Source organism: Elephantulus edwardii, unplaced genomic scaffold (assembly GCF_000299155.1).
Source record: "Elephantulus edwardii isolate Elephantulus edwardi_28Jun2011 unplaced genomic scaffold, EleEdw1.0 scaffold00011, whole genome shotgun sequence".
Lineage (NCBI taxonomy): Eukaryota > Metazoa > Chordata > Mammalia > Macroscelidea > Macroscelididae > Elephantulus > Elephantulus edwardii.
In genome coordinates this window covers 2,959,841-2,981,720 of record NW_006399761.1, presented here as the reverse complement: position 1 = coordinate 2,981,720, position 21,880 = coordinate 2,959,841, and the positions used below count along the sequence as shown (strand labels likewise).

At 40.2% G+C, this 21,880-nt stretch overlaps 1 protein-coding gene across 1 annotated transcript in view; it reads left to right on the top strand.

The window, feature by feature from the left end:
- The window catches only part of EXOC6B (exocyst complex component 6B), a 534,006-nt gene that overhangs the window by 381,057 nt on the left and 131,069 nt on the right, over positions 1-21,880 (top strand). Inside the window, exon 20 of the mRNA XM_006880883.1 lies at positions 7,137-7,210. Coding sequence (XP_006880945.1) covers positions 7,137-7,210 — 74 coding nt within the window. The remainder of the gene's footprint in view (positions 1-7,136; positions 7,211-21,880) is intronic.

The window sequence follows — 21,880 nt, the reverse complement described above, 5'->3', positions numbered from 1 at the left end:
GCTCCAGGGAGCCAGATACCAGGAAACCATTATGTTAATACAGCAACAGTAGCAATCCCACAAAAACCACATGTGACCTGACATGATCTTAAGATATAAACAAGTGCCCAACATACTTTAGGCTCTGTGACTAAGAGTTTGCTTTCTTATCTGAATATTTTTTTCAAAACCACACCTCTGATCCATGCGATAAGGGGCAGGTGAACCTGTCTTCTCTAAAGTCTGAAGTTGCTGGTGACAACAGAATAATGATTTTAGCTAGTGACCCTTGTTAAAATTTAGCAGATTACCTTTCCACTTTCCAGTTGTTTGAACAGACCATGTTTTCTTCAAACAGTTGTTTTTCCATTAGTATTTGTTAAATACTAGCTTTACTTTTCTGAAACATATTTATCATTTAGAGACTGTGTAAAGGTTTAAAATAATTAGCTTTATGTGCTGTTCCTTATTACCCGCTCTTGATAAACTTTCAGACATCCTACTGAGTTGGATAGCTTATAGAGTAAAGCAATTATTTTGACTTCTCAAAGTCCTAATACTGACTCTACCATTTTATTATCATATAGCATTCTACATGCTCTATAAAATGTAGACTTGGTTTTCTTCAAACAAACTTGAACACAACAGATCATTTTTTTTAAAAGTTCATTTTATGAACTTTATTCCTTCTCTAAGTGAATGACTTAGTTTAACAAAAACCTTCAGGAAATCTAAGGTAAAAAAAAAACGGTCTCAGAAATGTTTCCTGTTAAGTCTTTCCTTTTTCCCTTTTGGTGACTTCATTTCATTATATTATGAGAATTAGTAGAAATATAAGCTTGCAAGATGTTGTTGTTGTTATGTGCCGTCGAGTCGCTTGCGACTCATAGCGACCCTATGTACAGCAGCCCTAAACTCTGCTCTGTCCTGTGCCAATCGCACTGTCTCTGACACTCCCATCCCGATTGTCCCAGTCACTGAATCAATCCACCTCATAGAGGGCCTTCCTCTCCTGCACCGTCTCTCCACCCTCCCAAGCATGATGTCCTTCTCTGAGGACCGGTCTCTCCTCACAACATGTCCAAAGTATGTTAGACGGAGCCTCAGAATCCTTGCCTCCAAGGAGCCACCCGGTTTAACCCTTCCCAGGACAAATGTTTGTTTTCCTAGCAGTCCATGGTATTCTCAATACTCTTCTCCAGCACCACAGCTCAAAGGCGTCAATTCTCCTTCTATCCTCCTTGGTCATTGTCCAACTCTCTGATGCATAACAAGTGATTGTGAAGACCATGGCCTGTATCAAACGCACCTTAGTCTCCAGAGAGACACCATTGCTCTTCAGTACTTTGGAGAGGTCCCTAACAGCAGACTTTCCCATCACAATGCACCTTTTCATTTTCCTGGCTACTGGTGCCAAGAGTGTTGACTGTGGAGCCAAGCAAATTAAAGCTGTGAACAATCTCAGTCTCTTCACCATCCATCCTGATGCTGCCAATTGGTCCAGTGGTGAGAATCTCTGTCTTCTTGACATTGAGTCTCAATCCATATTGGTGGCTATGGTTCTTGACCCTCTTCAGCAGGTCCTTCAGGTCCTCTTCAGTTTCAGCAAGCAGGGTTGTGTCATCTGCATAACGCAGATTGTTGATAAATCGTTCACCAGTCTTGACCCCACATTTCTCCTCATAGAGCCCAGCTTCCCAGATAGTCTGTTCTGCATATAGGTTGAAGAGGTATGGAGAATGGATGCATCCCTGGCGTACGCCCTTCCCAATTTTGAACCATGCATTGTTCCCTTGCTCTGTTCTGACGACTGCCTCCTGGTCCAAGTATAGGTTTCACATTAGCACGACCAAGTGTTCTGGGATTCCCATTCTTCTCAGAGTTAGCCACAGTTTGTTATGATCCACACAGTCAAATGCCTTTGCATAGCCAATGAAACACAGATAGACATTCCTCTGGTATTCTCTGCTTTCAGCTAAGATCCATTTAACATCAGCTACAATAGCCCTAGTACCACGACCCCTTCTAAACCCAGCCTGGACTTCTGGTAGTTCTCTGCTGATGTATTGTTCCAGTCGTTTTTGGATAACCTTCAGTAAAATCTTGCTTGCATGTGAAATCAGTGAGCTTGCATGATATTATTTGTAAATCAGTAATGTTTTAAAAAGTAATCTCTATATCTCATAAATGTATATAAGAACATAAGGTAATGTTTTATGGAGTAAAAGGAGTTTACTTATGGTTCCCCTCACCCCTTCTTAAACCAACTGTATGCTTCCCTGTATTTCCATCTTTATTCTTTACTTGCTTCCAATCAAAGTATTTTCTTTATAAACCACAATCAATTGTCATTGTCCTCACTAGACTATTTTGCATGTTTGTATCATCTGCATAACGTAGATTGTTGATGAGTGTACCTGGAGTCCTGATGCCACATTCCTCCTCATACAGCCCTGCTTCCAAGATGATCTGTTCTGCATATAGATTGAAAATGTCATCTTATTTTTAACTATTCATACTTTCTCATGTATTAATGACTTTCTTATCTATTTGAAAAAATAAGTTTAAGAAAAGCACTGTGTTTAATGGTTCATTGAGTCACAAAATTACAGGAGAGAGACCTTATATCTTTGCTGGTTTGTTGGTTGGTTGTTTTGTTTTGTTTTTTCCTAGTGCCAACAAAAAGATTACTGTCCTGGTAATACACTATTAATTAATTATCTCACATTTCTTTAAGGGAAGCACTCAAATACTTGACCCTTAATTAAATTGGCAGAGCCTGTTTACTGACTCAGCATTGAATCTCTTCTAATATTTTGTCCTGAATATAGAGGGTTTCTTAACTTTTGATCAGTTATTGGGTCACACACTGAAAAGTTAGCAAAAGCTGTGGACCTTCTTTCCAGAGAAATGCATATTCACCCAAAATACGAATTATAATGTTAACCAATTAGGGTATGGCAAGCGCTCACACTGACCAGCCAGTTACTTTACATGCACTGTTTGCTTTAGTTCTCATAGCAGCACTGTTAAGAAAATTGTGTGCATTTAGTCAATTCTGGCTCATAGCCACCCAATGTCCAATGGAATGAAACAAGACCCGGGCCTGGTTTGGCATGGTCAGTGCTGGTTCTAAGTCCAACATTTCAGCCGTGTGCTGAACCATCTTGTTGGATATCTTCTGATTTCTTGTTGACTCTATCCAGCACGATGTCCTTCTACAGGGACTCATCTTCCTGATAATATGCCCAAAGTACATGAGACAAACTTGCTGTCCTCACTTCTCAGGAACATTTTGGCTGTATTTCCAGAACAGATCTTTTTGTCCTCCTTGCAGTCCATAGTCAGTATTCTTTCTTACACACCCTTGTATCCTTTCACATGCATGCATATGAGGTGATGGAAAATAATATGACTTGAGTTAGATTCAGATCGCACCTTTACTTTAAAGAGGTGTGCTTTAGCAGATTTGCCTATTACAGTAAATCACTTAATTTCTTGACTGCTACTTTCATTGGTGTTACTTGTGAATCTAGGAAAATTGGAATTCTTGACAACTTCAATCATTTCTCTCTTTTTCAGTGGAGTTACTGATTGGTCAGATTGTGAGGATTGTTACTTTCTTCATGTTGAGTTATAATGCATATGAAAAGAATATCGTATTTGATATTCATTAGTAAAGAACAGTACAAGTCTTTTTTACTCAACATGAAAGAATGTGTCATTTGCATATTGCGAAGTTGATGAGTCTTCCTCCAATTCAGATTCTGTAGTTCCTCTTCAATTCCTCTTTCTGTAGTGCAGTTTCTAAGATTGCTTGCTCAGTATACAGATTTCATAAGTTTTTGAAAGAATACATCCCTGACTCACACCTTCCCTGATCTTAAACCATGCAGTGTTTTCTTGTTCTCTTTAAATGGATGCCTCTGTTTTCTCATTTATTTATTTATTTTTGTGTGTGTGTGAAGAACTTAAAGGATGAATATATAAAATCAGTTTCTCAACCCTGTAGAATTAGACAATGCAGAACTGGAGCTCAAATCAATTTTGATGGCCCCAAAGACCATTTCCTTGTCATTGTGTAACAGTTTTAGTTAACTCATAAATTGCATACAACTTGCTCATTGACACTCAGGTTAAGGACCACTCAACTCATTAACAATTAAGACTATATGCCATTCACGAAGCCTGCTATTTGTGTAACACACTTCATTAGAACACAAATATTAGTTCAATATCTGCCACTAAGAATATTTGTTCTGTGGCATGACCCTTATCTCATAATTTACTATATTCATGCAAAAAAAATCTTATCCATAAAACAGTGATAAAAAGAAAATATGAAGATGAACATATAGTAGAAATTAGACATTTCCAGATACTATGCATGAAAATTCACTGCTTTTTCAAAGCTCTTTGCAGTTGTCATATTCTGATTCCCTGATTTATAAAGGGGGAAACCAATCCAAAAGGCCACTATATCCTTTGGGAACCTGGTAGATTCAGTGTGCCATAAAAATGAGGTCTATAAAGTGAGAGTCTAAAAACTAAATATGCATCACATCCAGATTCCTGAGTGGCTTCCTCAGCATATCTGTCAGCCCCAGGAAGCAGGCCCCGTAATGAGATTCAGGAATGTAGCCCGCTCCCAGGCATTCAGAGTGTGTTGTAGGGTCATTGTCTGGAGCGAGATGTGTGTGGGGCAAATGCCTTACCAGTGCTGCTTTTTGACTCAAGTAGTCAAAAAGACACAATATGTAACTTAGATATGTTGGAATAACTCATCAACACTTGAGTTGCTTTTGAAGTAAATGAAGCTAATGTTAAATGCTCAGTTTACATTTTTGCCTTCAAAAAGAGAAAATAAGACATAATAACTCTCTGACTTTTTCGTGTGTGTGTGTGTATGTGTGTGTGTGTGTGTGGCTTAGCCAAGACTTTTTTATTTCATAATTAGCAGGACTCAGGGACTATAAAACCTGACATTGTTAACTGTTCCTTGTATCTGTCCCTATAGCCCTGTGTACAAGCACATGGATATGTAGCTTCAAGTGGTGTAGCACAAGTTGGTCATGCAAAAGCAGTAGTGACAGCCTGCCAGCCTGGTGGGAAATGATCAGGCATGGGAATTTCAGTTAATATGACCACGCAACAGCTCAGGATGCTGAACAGAGTAGCTCAACTTAAAATTTAGAAACAAAAGGAAATCCCAATAAACTAGATTTAACGGGAGCATAGTTTATTGTTGTTTTTAGGTGCTGTTGAGTTGAGTACGACTGATAGCAACCCTATGAACAAAAGATCAGAACTCTGTTCCATCCTGCGCCGTCCTCACATGTCTTGACACACAAGACACACAGCTAGGTTTAACAGGAGCATAGTTTAGGAATTTGAAACAAATCCTCTCTATGAGTTTCTCCTAGGTAATGGATGTTACAAGAGAGAAAGCGTGCATTATATTAGTCTTTATATTATCATGGTTTTCATAAAGAAGTTATAGAGTCTAAAAATTTTATTCTCATAAAACTTTAGTCACATGGGATATTCATATGACTGAATTAATTTTAGGATGGCATTTAGATTTTCTTCTGGAAATTTACTGCTGCTAGGCATGCAGTATAATTTATGATAGCTGTTCTTATTTGAAATGTCAAAAATATGATTTTGTATACACTAATATAGTGTTGTTGCATTTTAGCTAATTCACATTTTGAAATTTCATTTTATGGAAAGTTCCTATTGTCTCTATAATATTGTTAGACTTTTAAAAAAATATTAACAAGGATTTATGAAAACTTTCACATCTGGGAAGCTTAGGGTGGAAAACATTTTTAAACAGTAGAAATTCTTGTTATTTTCTGTAGTGACTATTCATAGATCATCATTTGAATCTATCTAGCTACTGCTTTTGGAAGTAATTTTTTAACATCTGTGCATATACCTAGGCATCTTTTGTTTAATATCATTAAAATATGCTAACTTTTAATTCCAAGCCTGGGAAGAAATTTGACAGTAAATAATTCCTTTTTCATATTTTCTATGAGCAAAGAGACACTTGAGTTGTTTTTAAGGTAAATGAGGCTGATCTTAAATGCTCAGTTTACATTTTTGCCTTCACAGGGAGAAGACAAGACATAGTAACTGTCTTAACTTGTGCCTTTGTATAAAGTGTGTAAGAGGCTTATACAAGACTTTTTTTCTTTCATAATAACCAGGACTCAGGGAAAATAAAACTTGACATTCTTAACTGTTCCTAGTATCTGTCCCTATCGCCCTGTGCAGTTATCTTCTGGCTAATGATGTGGAAGCCAGAGTCATAAACTGAGCATGTACCCAGGACGCTACTGTGAATTGCAAATAGCAATTCATGTGCTGTCTTTGACCTAAGACTAAATTGGGGTAGAGGAAACGAAGACTTTCTGAAAGTAGAATTGAAGTAGAAGTCAAGGACAAAGAATGCTCTAGAAAGTTGAACATATGCAAATAGTCTCTAGTTTCTGCAATGAGATGTATTCAGATGAGTCTTTTCATATCTACAAGTTGTCCTCTTTCTCAGGAGATAAGCATGGATCAGGAAAGCCTTGGTGGCTGAGTGTGTGTAGTGTGAGTTTGTGCGCGTGTGTACACACACACACACACACACGAAATGATACAAATAATCAGTGAAGGAATAATTAATGATGTGGCAGGGAATATTTTTTGATAAATGCTTGGGGAATGAGGTGACAGGCGTGAAATTAGAAAATTCCTTCAGCGACCTAAAATATAAATAGCTTTCGGAACTGAAAAGAGTTTCACAGCTGAAGATTTTATTGTGTTGAGAGGAAAAAACTTTTTTCTCTCTCCCCCTCCCTCCTTCTTTGCAAGTTGTTTGTCCATTCACAAAACAAATACTCTGAAGCCCAGCGCAGCTCATGGGAATAAATTTCAGGTCGAATTAGTACAGTTTCCTTGCTGTCAGGATGCTGGAATTAATGGTGTTTTGATGACACGAATTTTGAAGGGCAAACAAAGCAGCTGAAGGGAGAGAGACATGACTTCTTAGAAGCTCGGTCCTCCTCTCCCCCAGCCTCTCTTGTCTTCCCTGTCATCCGTCTGCCAATCTCCCTGTCCATGGTTAGTTAAAGGCGCTTTTTATCCCCTTTTCTTTCCCACAGAGTTTGCCAGATCCGGCCCGGTGCCTGGGTTCCAGGAGGACACGCTGCAGTTGGCCTTCATCGACTTGAGACAAGTAAGTCTTTGTATTTTTGTTTTTTGTTTTTCTTTTAAGATGTGTGACTGAAGACCATCAGGTCTTAAGGAGAAGGGGAGGGAAAGGGGGATTGGCGTTGGCGATTCACACTGGAGACCTGAGGGGTTTCCCTGTGTCTGAGGCCACTTCTTTTATTCTGCGATCTGGGACCCTGAGCCATGTTGGAGTTAAAGACTTTGTGGGTAAAGGGGATGACAGAGGGTGGGAGGAAGAATCCAGAGAGGAGAGAGAGACTCAAGTGACCCTCAAGTGATGCAAACCATTGTACCGCAGTTGGCTTCTGCAGGCGGTGAAAAGATAACTGGGCAAACCAGTGCGCAGCAGGTGCACTCCTGCAGAGCCGGCCTGTGTGGACGACTTCTGTGTGCGGATGATGTGGGGAGCAGCATTGAAGGGAAACCAACTATTTTATGTTCTAGTTTATTGATTTTGTGTGTTGACTTCTACTGCCCTGAGGCTTCCCAGCCCCTCCTTTATAGAATGTGGTCAGCCATGAGTGACTGAGTGGTCACTTAGGAAGGTGGTTAGCCTGGCCCAACCAGTCATGGTAACCACACAGGCAGCCCTGTTGTGTTGATAGGACGGTGGCCCCGAGACCTGGTCACACCTGAGCTCTGGCAGTGCTCTGATAGAAAGAGCAGCTTTGTGGGCTCCTCTCTGCAGACTGAAATGGGCTTATGGCCTTGGCCTTGGTGACTTGGTATAGAGAAGCTGGATGGGCGGGGGCCCACAGAGGGAGAGAGTGAGCTGGCCTCTGTCATCTCTTCACTCTGAAGATGGATGGGGTTGGATAGAAAGTGTGAATGAAGTAAGAACCAATGACTGATGCTTCTCTCCTATTAAAACAATCTTTTTTTTTGTCTGTTTTAAAAAGGGTGCTTGCTTTGTTTCTCCTGCCATAATGATGCAGTGCCTCTTGTTTTCAGAGCTGACATAGTTTGCATTCAGAAAACTTTGAGATGCCCAGGGTATTTCTTAAAGCTGTAGGACCCCTTGTATCGATAGTTCCCTCACCACTGTGACTTGGTTCATACTGGAGCTTTTAGTCCGTAATGGGTGGCCTGCGCCACCCTTGAATCCTGTAGATGGGTAGTGTAATCTGTCATCCGATGACAATTCTCAAAAGCCCTATTAACAGAAAATTGCGTCTGTATAGACCCGCCAACGTTTGAGAATTCAGGCCGCGTCCCAGAAACGTGTGTCAACTTAATATTTAGGGACTAGAGTGGTGCTTCTTTGAGACAGAAGACCATTCCCAATATGGTCACAAATGGAGCAGGATATCTCTTCCTATTTGTCAGACATTCTACCTGTGAATTCAGCAGCTCCACTGAGGAATTCAGGTTTTAACCCTTTGATTGATGGAAGGTTGCAAGATTAGAAATTTGCTGTAGAGTTGGGGAGTGGTGTCTGTTGGACTCCCACCCCTGACCCGCTTTTATTTCTTTTCTGAAATATCAAGCCAGTTGGCTTTTCTTGGAAAGCAGAAATTGACTTTCATTGGAGAAATACTTCCAAGCAAGAAATTTTTCCTTCTCACTATTCATGAGATGGGAATGTGGTCATTCCTTCCAATTTGTGGTCTTGGTCTACGGAAAGCATCTAGTGGTCACAGAAAATGTTGGGCGTGCATTCGAAAGTGCAGCCAAAGTCAGGTGCCCCGAGCAGGCGATGAATGCCCAAGTGCTGGTGTCTCCCTCAGCGAGCGCCTCATGCGGCCTCTTCATGCTTATCTACCTTCTCCTTTCCTTGTGCATTTTTTGTTGGCAGGACATTTTTTAATGATATTATTAGAGTAGAAGTCAAACCTTCAAACTTTTGCTAGTAATGAAAGGATATTCTTCTTCTTTTGAATCCTATCACCTAATATCTATTTATATTTATTACTATTAAAGCAACTCAAAGGGGTAATTTTTCTAAAAGAAATGATTTTAAAAACTCCCTACCTCTCTAGTTTAATACTCGTAAGTCTAAGGTTGATTGAATTATTGTGAGGAAAACAGGTTGTCCATATCCTGTGCTGAAATACTTGTTTTTGATTTATTTTTGGCATTCTCAGAGCAGGAGAAGGATGGGCAGTCTCCTCCTTTATGATTAACTGCCTCTGAAAACCCGCTGGAAGGTCAACTGTGGGTTGGTTCTGACTCTACAGTACATAACAGCAGCAACAGGCATTCTCAGAACATATTTAGAGTGGGTGTTCTTTTAAAAGGAGACTTTAAACTTGGGAGATATTTAAGTCATCAGTGAAAATCCTGGGGATATTTCAAGGGAAGCTCTCCTGACCCAAAAGGAGGCATGAGCAAGTGACCTTGAATATATGTTCTGATTTGTACACTCTCTAAAATCCTAGAACAGTCACTTAATTTCAAGGTCAATGGCTAATCTTAGAAATTAAGTAACAGAATCTTTGATTTAAAGACAGAATCCTGTACAGGACCCTCACACTGCTCTGAAATCTACCCTTGAGGGGAACTCACTGTTCAGAGCAGCAATTTCCCCCTGAACGCAGTCTGGTTATTAGAAAGCTGTTTCTTATGTTGGTAAGAACCTTTCTTTCCTTAACTTGACTTTCAACTCTTCGTATTTTTACGGGGTAAATAGTACCATCTTAGGGGATAGGCTTGTGCCCCTGATTTTTTGAGTGTCCTGTCTGCTAATAATAGTATTTTCCCATGTCACAGTCTTACCTATTCTTCATCTAGTCCTGATGTACACGGTTGTTACCGACTGAAATGGGCCACACTAATATTAAAAGCCCATGTTTTCCTCCAGGCATATTATAAGACAGATTTTGATTCTATCCTGTGCTTACCTTTTAAGGTCCTCATTGCATTTTCCAGCTTTTGAAAGAATTTGCTCATTATGCCCTGCGTAAGTCAAAGATAGAAATAGTAGATAGGAATGGTACAAGTTAAAGGGAGGGGCTGGAATGAAAGCAAAGTGTAGGTACAGTCCCCGGTGCAGCGTGCCAAGGATCGCGTTTCACTGTCGTTGAACCCATTTGATTCACTGCGGAGAAGTCTATTCATTCTGATCATGATTTCATGTTCTCTTGCTGGAGAGTGTTATTCAGACTCTATCAATTTAATGATAATTTTAAAAAACATTCAAAACATAGAATAATAAAATCGTCTCTCTGTAATAGCAGAGTGTCATTTAGAGGAAACAGAATTTAATTAGGAAGATAATTAGATGTGTGGAGTGAAAGTATTCATCCCTCCTCACCTGTCCTGTCTAGTCTCAGTGCCTTGCTTCCTAAGGAAAAAAAGAATGAAATGACATTCTGAATGAGAAAGCTCTCAGGATATTTTACATTTGTATAGCACTTCAGAGTTAAAGTGCATTTACATACATATCTCATTTGTCAGGTTTCCAGGATTAGAAAATGTGCTGTTAAAAATAATGAGAATTAGGGAGTGAAAATCAAAATCTCCTTTGACATTTTATGTTCTCTTTATTTACAAGTTCAGAGAAGTAGGATTGCAGTATAACTTTGTGGGCTTGTATATCAAATATAGGCATAAAGTCTAGCAAAACATAAACTTGACTTAATGCTGAATCTTTAGAAGGACAACCTATGGGCTTATTCATCAGCTTTGTTAAGTGGCCTGTACACTACAGGTAGTAGTCCTAGCTGACCTTTAATGGTTCTTATTCATAGTCACAATACAAGACCAATGGTACAGTCTCAGTAGTTATTTGGTTCTGTGTCAGTATTCTGGTTTGTCTTTTTTCCCTTCCAAAGTTGAACACTCATGAACACCAAACTATGAACTTCAGTTGGTTTCATTTCATTTTGTTTTCAAGTGTCTGTTGTACATAAAGATGACCTAAGTGCCATGGAAATGCACCAATAAATAAAAGACAACCTCTGTCCTCTGGGGGCTCAAGTCAGCCAAGATTTCTCTCCAATATGAGGCCACATCTACTGTATTAGGAATGAAAGTAATGTGCATGTTTCATTTATTTCAGCAACTTTGTCACAACATACCAATCCAAAACAATAATTGACCTTACTTACGTGCCATAGATTTAGTTCAAGAATCTACAGGTTGGCAGGTTAGGCTAGGTTCATCCGGCCTCGCTTGCCCTTGGACATGAGCTGCTAGATTGTTTGACTAGTTCTGCCCGGCCTGGGGTGATTCACACACCAACTTCTCCGCTCCATGCCACCTCTTAACCACCAGCAGCTTTACCCATGTGTTTCACGTGACCTTTTGGCTGGGTTCCAAGAGAACTGAGCCAATGTACAAACCCCTGGATGTCTCGGCTTAGAATTAGCAAGCCCTCACACTCTCCGCAGTCTTTCCGCCAGACCCAATCACAGGGAGTGGGGAATTTGAGGAGTGGAAAACTAGACTCTAGTTTGTACTCTAGTTCGAACACAAGACTTCTTTATAAGCAATGTTGTTGTTGTTATGTGCCATCAAGTCACTTGCAATTCATAGCCACCCTATGTATAAGAGCCCTAAATGCCATTCTATCCTGTGCCAACCTAGCCATCTCAAACGCACTCATTCCCACCACTCCAGTCAATGTTGTTGTTGATGTTACGTGCTGTCGAGTCGCTTGCGACTCATAGCGACCCTATGTACAATAGCCCTAAACTCTGCTCTGTCCTGTGCCAGTCACACCATCTCTGATACACCCATCCCAATTACCCCAGTCACTGAATCAATCCACCTCATAGACAGCCTTCCCCTCCTGTGCTGTCCCTCCACCCTCCCAGGCATGATGTCCCTCTCCAAGGACCGGTCCTTCCTTACAACATGTCCAAAGTATGTCAGACGAAGCCCCAGAATCCTTGCCTCCAAGGAGCCGCCCGGTTTGACCCTTTCTAGGATGAATCTGTTTGTTTTCCTAGCAGTCCATGGTACCCTCAATACTCTTCTCCAGCACCACAACTCAAAGACACCAATTCTCCTTCTATCCTCCTTAGTCATTGTCCAACTCTCTGATGCATAACAAGTGATAGCAAAGACCACGGCCTGTATCAAACGCACCTTAGTCTCCAGAGAGACACCATTGCTCTTCAGTACTTTGGAGAGGTCCCTAACAGCAGACTTTCCCATCGCAGTGCTCCAGTCAATACGATTAGAAAATTTTTCCATCAAATCGAGAATCGGGTGACTTTTCTGAGTGCAAAAAGGAACTGCTTTGCAGTTAGTGTTGTAAGATAGTCCATGGGAGAAGTAGAAAGTCAAACCGAAAGGCAGTCAAGCCATTCCCGTGGCAAGAAGCGATCTTTCCGGCACCCGCGGCCTTGAGTTCAGCATCTGAGCACATTAACCAGCCAAGCTCTCCTGGTTTTAGGCCACATTCTTTAAGCTATTACCTTTGTTTGTTTCCTTTTTTCCTTATTTTTGTTACTCATCTTTCCCTTGGACCTCATTTTATGTTTTGTTCTTCTCATCTAAGGCTACTTAGATGTTGAAGGCTTCCCTAAACATTTCATGTATCATTCACGTTCATTTTAGCAGCACCTTAACCTCCCTGGATCTATTTTTACATAATTAATTTCATTTACAAGCAACTGTATGTTTTACTAACAGTAAAAAGGTTTGTAGATATTTTTATTCTTTAATAATCTCACTTTATTCTCTTTCCCTTGTCTCCAGTTGTTATTTACTTCCGATACATACATAAATTTTTATAAAGATGAATGAACTAGGTTGTAACATTGCATCAGATCTCTTGAATGGAGCTTGTTGGCAACAACTCTTCTGTCGCAAAGCCTTCCCAAGATATCTAGGGCTTTTTTTAGATAGAGCTGCTGACATTCCCTCTAGGCTAGTTATTCCCCAATTTCTAAACCTACAGTCTAAAGTAAACACAGTGCATTTCCATTGCAGGCCTTCAGCTTGCTTGAAAAACAACTGCAGGACCTAAAAGAAATAAATGTATGTTGCTTTTTAAGAGGTTGAACAAGTTCTGAAGGCATTTCTGTTTAGAAGTACAATGGTAAGGCCAGTACCTGAGTTATTCAGTACTCAGTGGAGAAATCGGAGAAGAGTCAAGAAGCCACCCTCTTCTGTTTCCATCCTGTCTCAATCCTTTTCAATCCAATTTTGATTTTTTTAAATTAATTTTCTGCCCTTTACCTTGTGCCTAGTGGAGTCTAATGGAGTTTACTATATAAGAGGAAAATTATTTTTCTACTGTTTGGTTCATGTGGAAAAATCTCAACTGTTTAACTTAATCATTTTTATTTTAGCCTTCATAGAAGGTCCATTTATTTAAAAATATAATTTTGTGTAATACAGCACTTACCAGTGACCCTATGCATAATAGTTCTGAACCCTGTCCTATCCTGAGCCAATCTCATTGTATCCAACATATCCCAGTTAGTCCATTACCACAGTTACTGTGTTAATCCATTTCCTCCAGGGTCTTCTCTCTTGTGTTGTCCTTCCATCCTTTGGAGCATAATGTCCGTCTCTAGGGACTGATCTCTTCTGGCAACATGCTCAACCTATATGAGCCAGAGCTTCAAAATCCTTGCCTCCAAGGAACAACTTGGTTTCACCCTCCAGGAAAAACCTGTTCTCTTGGCAGTCCATGGTATGTTCACTACTCTTCTCCAGCACCGTAATTCAAAGACATTGATTCTTCTTCTTTCATCCTTAGCCACTGTCCAACTCTCTGATACGTAACAAGTAGTAATGAAAAACATGGCCGGGATCAGGTACACCTTAGTCTCTAGACTGACATCGTTGCTTGTTAACGCTCAGGAGAGCAGATTTCCCAATGCAATTCTTTTGATTTTCTGACTGCTGATGACAAGAGTATTGATTGTGGAACTGATCAATCTGAAATTGTTAACAACCTCAGTCTTTCTGCCATCTACCAAGATGCTGCCAGTGGGCCCCATGGTGAGAATCTTTTTATGTTGAGCTTAAATCCTTATTGAAGACTGCGGTCCTTGACTTTCTGCAGCAAGTGCTTCAGGTCCTCTTCAGTTCTAGCAAACAAGGTTGTGTCATCTGCGTAATGCAGGTTATTTATGAGTCTTCTTCCAATCCTGATGCCAAATTTCTCCTCATAAAGCTCAGCCTTGCCTCCCAAAGGTTCTGCATCTAGGCTGAGAAGGTATGGAGATGGGATGTATCCCTAACACACTCCTTTTCTCATTTTCAACCATGTAATGTTTCTTTCCTCTATTCTGAGAACTGCTTCCTGGTCCAAGTATAGATTTCACATGAGCACAATAAAGTGTTCTGGGAATCCCATTCTCCTCACTTGTAGACTCAATTTGTGATGATCCACATGGTAAAATATAGTCAGTAGGTTTTCTTTATAATGTTTCACCCTAACCGTCTGCACTGTTCCCTAGAAAGGAGGCAGAGATTGAGGTGAGCAGCCCGGCAATCCACGTATTAAAAGGCCTCAGGTGTCAGTCTTTTGCTTTTCATCTCCAGCTGCTAGTCCATATGTGACAGAAAGGGATGCTTCTGTCAAGTGTACTGTTTAATATAGTGCTCTTCAGCCTATGGGAAGGCAACCTTAGCTCCTTCTAAGTGGCCAGTAGTTTTCCTAATACTGCTTGACCAATTACTTAGGAGACATGGTAGAGAAAGAAGAGAGGTGCAGGGTTAGATATTTGGGAAACATTTTTATGAAAGACATACTATTGGTAGAGGAAAATAGAGAAGTGTATATGGGCCCTCTAGGAGGAAAATGTTTGGACCTGTAATGCTGTCATTAGGAGAATGAGTAGCTGAAATACTCAAGTCCTCAGCTGAAATAATCTGTGTGACCTTGAGGTTATGTATGATTTTTGACTAGTGCATCTGAGAATCATCTGCAGTAGAGCCAGAAATCAAATAGCTTGATAACTCCCAGAATGGAAGAACATCATCATGACTGATGTGGCTTGTAAAGGTTAGAAGCCTTTAAGCACCTAAATTATCTAAGCCACCAATATGGTAATGAATATCTGGGAAGGCCAGATTTGAAATGAAATATAGGATTGTCATAATCCAGATATGATTGTTGTTAAGTGCTGCCAGCTCACTTCTAGCTCACGGCAGCCACCTGCCCAGCAATATGAGGCCCTGCCCAATCCTGAGCAAGCCTCGTGATCATTGCCCTGCTGGAGCCCATTGTCACAGCAACTGGGACACAGTCCATGATCTTCAGGATCTTCGCCCTTTTCAGTGAGCCTGTGCTTTCATAGGTATGATGACCTTCTCCAGGCTTGATCCCTCCTGATAATATTTCCAAAGTACATGAGACAGAGTTTTGCCAGTCTCACTTCTTAGAAACAATCTCATTGTACTTCTAAGATAGATTTGTTTGTTTTTGTGGCAGTCTGTAGTCTCTTCTGTATTTACCAGTACCATAATTCAGAATCATCAGTTCTTTAGTCTTCCTTTTCATTACAGCTTTCACATATGTATGAGGTAATTATGGCATGAACCATTATTAACTGTTAACTATGACTTTAACCAGACTTGTATACCAGACTATTTGCAAAGATTTATTGTTGTTATGGTGCCACTAATAATATCCATGGACCATATCTCATATCTTAACACAGACATAACTAGAGCTTGGATAAGCCTTATCTAAACAAGTATTAAAGAAATCATACTGGCAAAAGAACAAACAAATCTGTCTTGGAGAAAGTGTAGCTAGAGTGCTCTTTGGAGGCAAGGGTGGCAAAGCCTTGTCTCATAAATACTTTGAGCGTGTTATTAGGACAGGCCATTCCTTAGGAAGGAACATTCTTGGAAAGGTGGAGGGTCAGTGAAAGAGAGAAAGACCCTCAGTGAGATGGATTGGCACAGTGACTGCAGCAATGGGTTGAAGTAGATCAGCGATGATGTGGATAGAACAGGGTAGGACAGAGTTCAGATTCGTTGTTCATAGGGTTGCTAGAGATGCTGCTAGATGGAACCTAGCAACAGTCACAGAGTCGTTAAATGTTCTGCTGATAGCCAAAAGTTTGACTGTTCAGGCTCACCCAGGGGATGCCCAGGAGAAGAGACCTGACTCTGTTCTCATAAAAGCTACAACTCAGGTAGCCCTCTGGGGAAGTTCAGTCCTGTAGGATTGCTAAGCAATTGAGTCCACTGGTGGCACACACAACAAAAGCACCAGATATCCTCTCCCTCGTTCAGCACTGTGTCTAGCACTGTTGTGGCACTGTGGGTATAGCGCAGTCCCAGCCTTTATATAGTTCTCATTGTTTTGTAGTTGTCCTGCTTGTAAAATAGATCCTGCTGCCATTCTACTCTTTAGGTAGCCCAGGGTTTTCAGGGATGTCATTTTATCAAGATGTTAATGTTTTTGCCTTGATAGTGGCAAGGTTTGCATGCTATACACTGATACAGAGGCTTTCAGCAGTCATCTGTTAGACCAATAAACAAGATCGCCAATTTGAATGGTTCTAAAAGTGGGTGTTTTGACTTTTGGAAGCAAAAGTTTTTTGGTGCCCAGGCTGTTTTGACAGATTGTCACTGGATAACTGGAACTCTCCGAGTGATAGTTCCAACTTCAAAAGAAGCTCTTACTGCAAAGAATTCCTTTTCCCAAGCAGAGAAGAGCTATCATGTTCAGGGTCCACTTCTGTAAAAAACAGAGAGAGAGAGAGAGAGATTCATCTGAGAAAAGGCACTATTTAGCTAAGTCTTTGGTCTTAACCATGTAAAGCCAAGGCTAGTCAGTCAGTATACACAAAGTTGGAACCAAAACAAGTGTTCAGCTACTGGGGTGCTGTCACAGCCTCTGCAGACCACGTAAGTCTCCCTGTCTGGCATGGGATGTTGGTAACTAGAACCATTAGGAAAAATTGATGAAAGAGATTAGATTGGCAGTTAGGTATTCTGGAAGTTGCTAAATGATTTTTCATAGTGGAAAATCAGCCATTAGAACTGTTCAGACTTGATCTTATACCATACTGGCTTCAAAAGTGAGGAGGAGAGGAGCTCCAGATTTCTGCTTCAGGTCATTCTTCGTTTAACAAAAAAGTTTGTTAATTTGACAAAAGTTTGTTTAACAAAAAGTTTATTTTAACAAAAAGTTTGTTAATTTATTGTTTCGTTTTTTACCCCCAGACCATATTTATGAAACAACATACAAGCAGAGCAAAACTCTTTGGATTTAAAATCAATCAATCAATCAATCAATCATGTGACATGTCTTTTAAGTGCTAGGAATATCCTCAGATCCTTAATGGCCTAAATAGCATCAGAACATGTGGGAAGACCATTTTCTGTATGGATATAATTGAGCACCTCAGGAGTCTGATTCCTTAAAAGTCCTTCAAGGCTTGCTCAAGGAACTTTGGACTCAGAGGGACAGAAATAGTAGGGAATGATAGCCATATTGAGACCATGCTGGTTGTAGAAGTGTGTTACTGAATTTTCAGCTGAAGGATCAAGGAAAGATGTGCTTTGGCTGTCCTCAGAGTGGAAAGAGGCACTCTTAGCAGGAGTGCAAGTCCCAGACACTGGCTGTTTGTATGTTATGTTTGGTACAGAGGTGACTGGTCTCTGCGCCCTTCCCTCTAGGCACCTTGTGCATCTTGAAATGCTGACTTGTGGATGGAAGACACTTGACCTGCTCAGGATCCTTAAGCCTCTGCTTGACTCAAAATCTTTTCTCTTTTGTAAGTGCTTCCTAAGTGTTCTCACTTTAGTTCCTGACATTTTCTAAGTCCTTTCATTATGCTGGTATCAAATTCTCTTTAATTACTTGCTTCATCTTCTGCTGATAGATTCTGAGTTCACTCAGGACAGGCACCCTGTTTTATTTATCCTTGAATTCCAGTGTGTAACACAATTCCTCTTGAATATTGTGCCCTTGTAATTGTTTACTGAATGAATTTGCTCAGTAATGTTTTCTGGCATATCAGAAGTATGTGAAACCAGAGTGAATTTCTGAATAACATATCTCGGTTCAAACTAGAATTCTTCATTTTCTTTCCAAACCAGGACCTTCATTCTCACTATAATCTTATTAAATGTGGTTCATTAGCCATAGGCCTGGGGAAAGCTGCACCAGATTAAGCAGAAATTGCTTGCTAGTTCAGGATCCAACACAGAGAACTACTCCAGTGAGAGTCAGGAGGGAAGACGCCCTTGGAGTACCTTGCAGCTAGATGACCCATGCTGCAAAGGAAAATAGCTTTAACAGCTAGCTGGATAAATCTGCCTCAGCAGAAAGTAACTTTTCAGTTGAGATTCTTGGTCATATTCTTTCAGTAGTGCTGAACACCTGGATTTTCTTACTCCATTGCTAAGTGGGAACGGCTTTATGTGTGGGTTTTATGCACATGAATCTTTGAGGTCATCCAGAATTTCATCCTTTTGGCATCTCTCTTCAATTCCTAGAAACAACACATGATCTCCAAAATTAGACCAGAATGTCATTCCAGATTTTGCATCCCTTGAACTTACACTTTCTAGGAATGACTTACACTTACTACTGAGGCAGTTAAGAATTTTGAATGAAAGTGACTAATATGTTGGAAACATATCATAGTGTTATCTTCCATACAAATGATATACTTATCCTCAATATATATGACAATAAAACACCCATAGTGTTTTCTGTTATACCTGAAAAAAGCCTAAAACTAAGTTTCCAATTCATCCATATTCTCTACAAAATCTTGCCCTCTATCCTCATCTCAATTAATGATAATTCTACTCTTTATTCTAGTATTTAGAATCTTTGGCACCTTTAAGTCCTTTTCCTCTTGCCTGACATCAAGTTGGCCCGCAGATCACACTTTTCCTCCCTTCAATATATATCTAGAAGCCAGCCAATTGAAATTTTTGTTTCTCCTTTCCTAATCTAAGTAATCATTGCCTCTCTATTCCTGAAATAACTTCTTAGCTAATCTCCATAATTTTACCTTTGTCTCTCAGCCAGCCAACCTCAGTATGGCAGCCAGTGAAAGAAAACACATTAAAACAAAAAATCAAATTGTTTTACTTCTCTGCCCCAAACTCCTTAATTGCTTCCATTTCATTCTGACTGAAAGCTAAAGTCCTTTTTAATGATCAGTTGTTGTTGTAGGCCAGTCAGTCAGTTCCCATACACAGTGAACCTCTAAGGCAGAATTGAATTACCCCACAATATTTCCAAGTCTTTACAGGAGGGAGCTCTGGTGGCTTAGTAGTAAAGAATTGCACTGTTAAGCCAAAAGTACTTAGTTTGAATCCACCAGCTACTCCATGGGAAAAAGATGGGCATTCTCCTCCTGTGTGATAAACTATCTCTAAAAACCCGCTGGAGGGTCACTATGAGTCTGTTCCCATTGGACGGTACACAACATCACCACCACCACAACAACAGTCTTTACAGGAGCAGACTAATTTTCCCTTTCAGAGCAGCTGATGGGCTCCACTGTGCCCTTTCTCTTAACAGCCAACTGCTTAGCTGTTACACATTAGAAATAGGGTGCCTTATTTTTAATCACTTACAAATCCAATAGAGTATGCACGCACATGCCCCATTTACTCTCTGGCCTTATCTCCAGCCTCCATCTGTATCCTGACCTGTTGAGTTTCTCAAAGGTGCATGGACGTTTTAGAGACTTTGCACTTGAGCTCTCATGGCCGAGTGATAAGATGTTGTGCTGCAATCGCCAAGATTCGTGGTTCAAATCTACCTGCTGCCCTATGGGAGAAAGACAGTCTCCTCCCATGCAATGCGCTGCCTCTGAAAATCTGCTGGAGGGTCAGCTATGGGTCGGTCTGACTCAGTGGTATTCAACACCACCACTACTCACTCAGGAAGACTCTCTTTCAGATTTCAATGTTGCTTGTTTCTTCTATCTTCGTTAAACCTTTATTAAAAAGTTACTTAAGTTTTCTTTAAGGGCTTCCCTATTGAAGGTTATAACTCTCCCCCAGCCTATCCTCCTGCCTTTCTACCACCAAACCAAAATCAAAGCAAAGCTCTCAGTTCTCTGTTCTATTTTGTTTTAGTCTAGAATTTTCATTTTCTAGTGTGCTGTGTTCCTGAGAGCATCTAACAGTAACAACAGTAGTGTGTTCTGTGATATCCATAGATTGGCTATGGCTTTGCTCCCACTAGAAAATGATCTCCATAGGGAGAAGAATCGGGCCAGTTTTGATAACAACTTTATTCTGAGGGCCTGGAACAATCACTAGCATGTGATAGACCTAACTGAATATTTACTGGGGGGGTGGGGAGAATATGTAATCTCTACATGTTTGCTTTAGTGTTAGGTATTTAGTAGTTAATAGTCTTCTAGACATGAATTGTTCTGCAGGTAATCTGACACACCATTAAATGTAGAGGTTTCCGAAAGAGTTTTTGATCGATACTTTTTAAAAGAATTTTATTAATTTTAATGAACATTTACAGAGATTTTGGATTTCCATTCATTCATTGTTGCACTTTTCGCCCTGCCCAGCCCTCCCCCCACAGTTCGCTCCTCTCTTTGAAAAGTAAAAGAAAGATTCTTTCTTTGGTATACAATCCCCCTGCACTCCTCCCACCTCCCCGAGTACACTCCACTATGCAACCTTAATTCTGGACTCTTGTAATAACTATAATACCCTATCATATATCGCTTTTAAATTATTCTCTCCCTTATCTCTTTCAATGCAGTATACATAATTTATCCAGTTTTTCTCAGTCTTACCCCAACCCTGATGTCAGTCCCATTCTACAACAGGGGCACCATGCCATATTTGTCCTTTTGTGACTGAGATATTTCACTCAGCATAATGTCTTCCAGGGTCACCCATTTTAAATAATATTGCATGAATTCCTTGTTTTTCAGTGCAGCGTAGTATTCCATTGTGTGAATATACCACAGCTTCTCTATCCATTTGTTTGTTGATGGGCACCTGAGTTGTTTCCAACTCCTTGCTATTGTGAACAAAGCCACGATAAACATAGGTGTGCATATATCTGCTTGGGTGGCAGTTATGATCTCTTTAGTTTCCCAGTAGTGGAATTGCTGGGTCAAATGGTATCTCTATTTGCAACTTTTAGAGAAAGTGCCACACCACTTTCCACAGTGGTTGCACCATTTTACACACCCACCAACAGTGAATAAGGGTTCCATTTTCTCCACAACCTGGCCAGCATTTGTTGCTTGCTGTTCTGTTAAGTTTTGCTGTTCTCACTGGGGTGAGATGATATCTCATAGTTGTTTTGATTTGCATCTCTCTTAGAGCTAGGGATTTTGACATTTCTTCATGTGCTTGTTGGCCATTTGAATGTCGTCTTTGGTGAAGTGTCTGTTCATATCCTGTGTCCACTTTTCAATTGGATTATTTACTTTTATCTTGTGGTTCTCAAGTATTTTATAAATTCTAGATATAAATCCTTTATCTGACATGTCATTCCCAAATACTTTTTTCCCCAGTCTGTGGCTTCCCCTTTTACCCCATTGGAGAAGTTTTTGAATGTGCATAGGGATTTGATTCTTAGGAGGTCCCATTCATCTGTTTTATCTTCTCCTGGTTGTAGATTGATCTATACTTTTAAAGTGTGATACCTGTATTGGATATAAAATCTGTTCCTTTCAATAAAAGGAATAGAAATTAAGAAATAGTATTTCCTAGACGTGTTCTTGAGTGTAGGTATCTTTTCTATCTGTAGATTGATTCATACATGTTGATAAAAGCCTCTTGCAAATGTAAGTCATCTAGGATG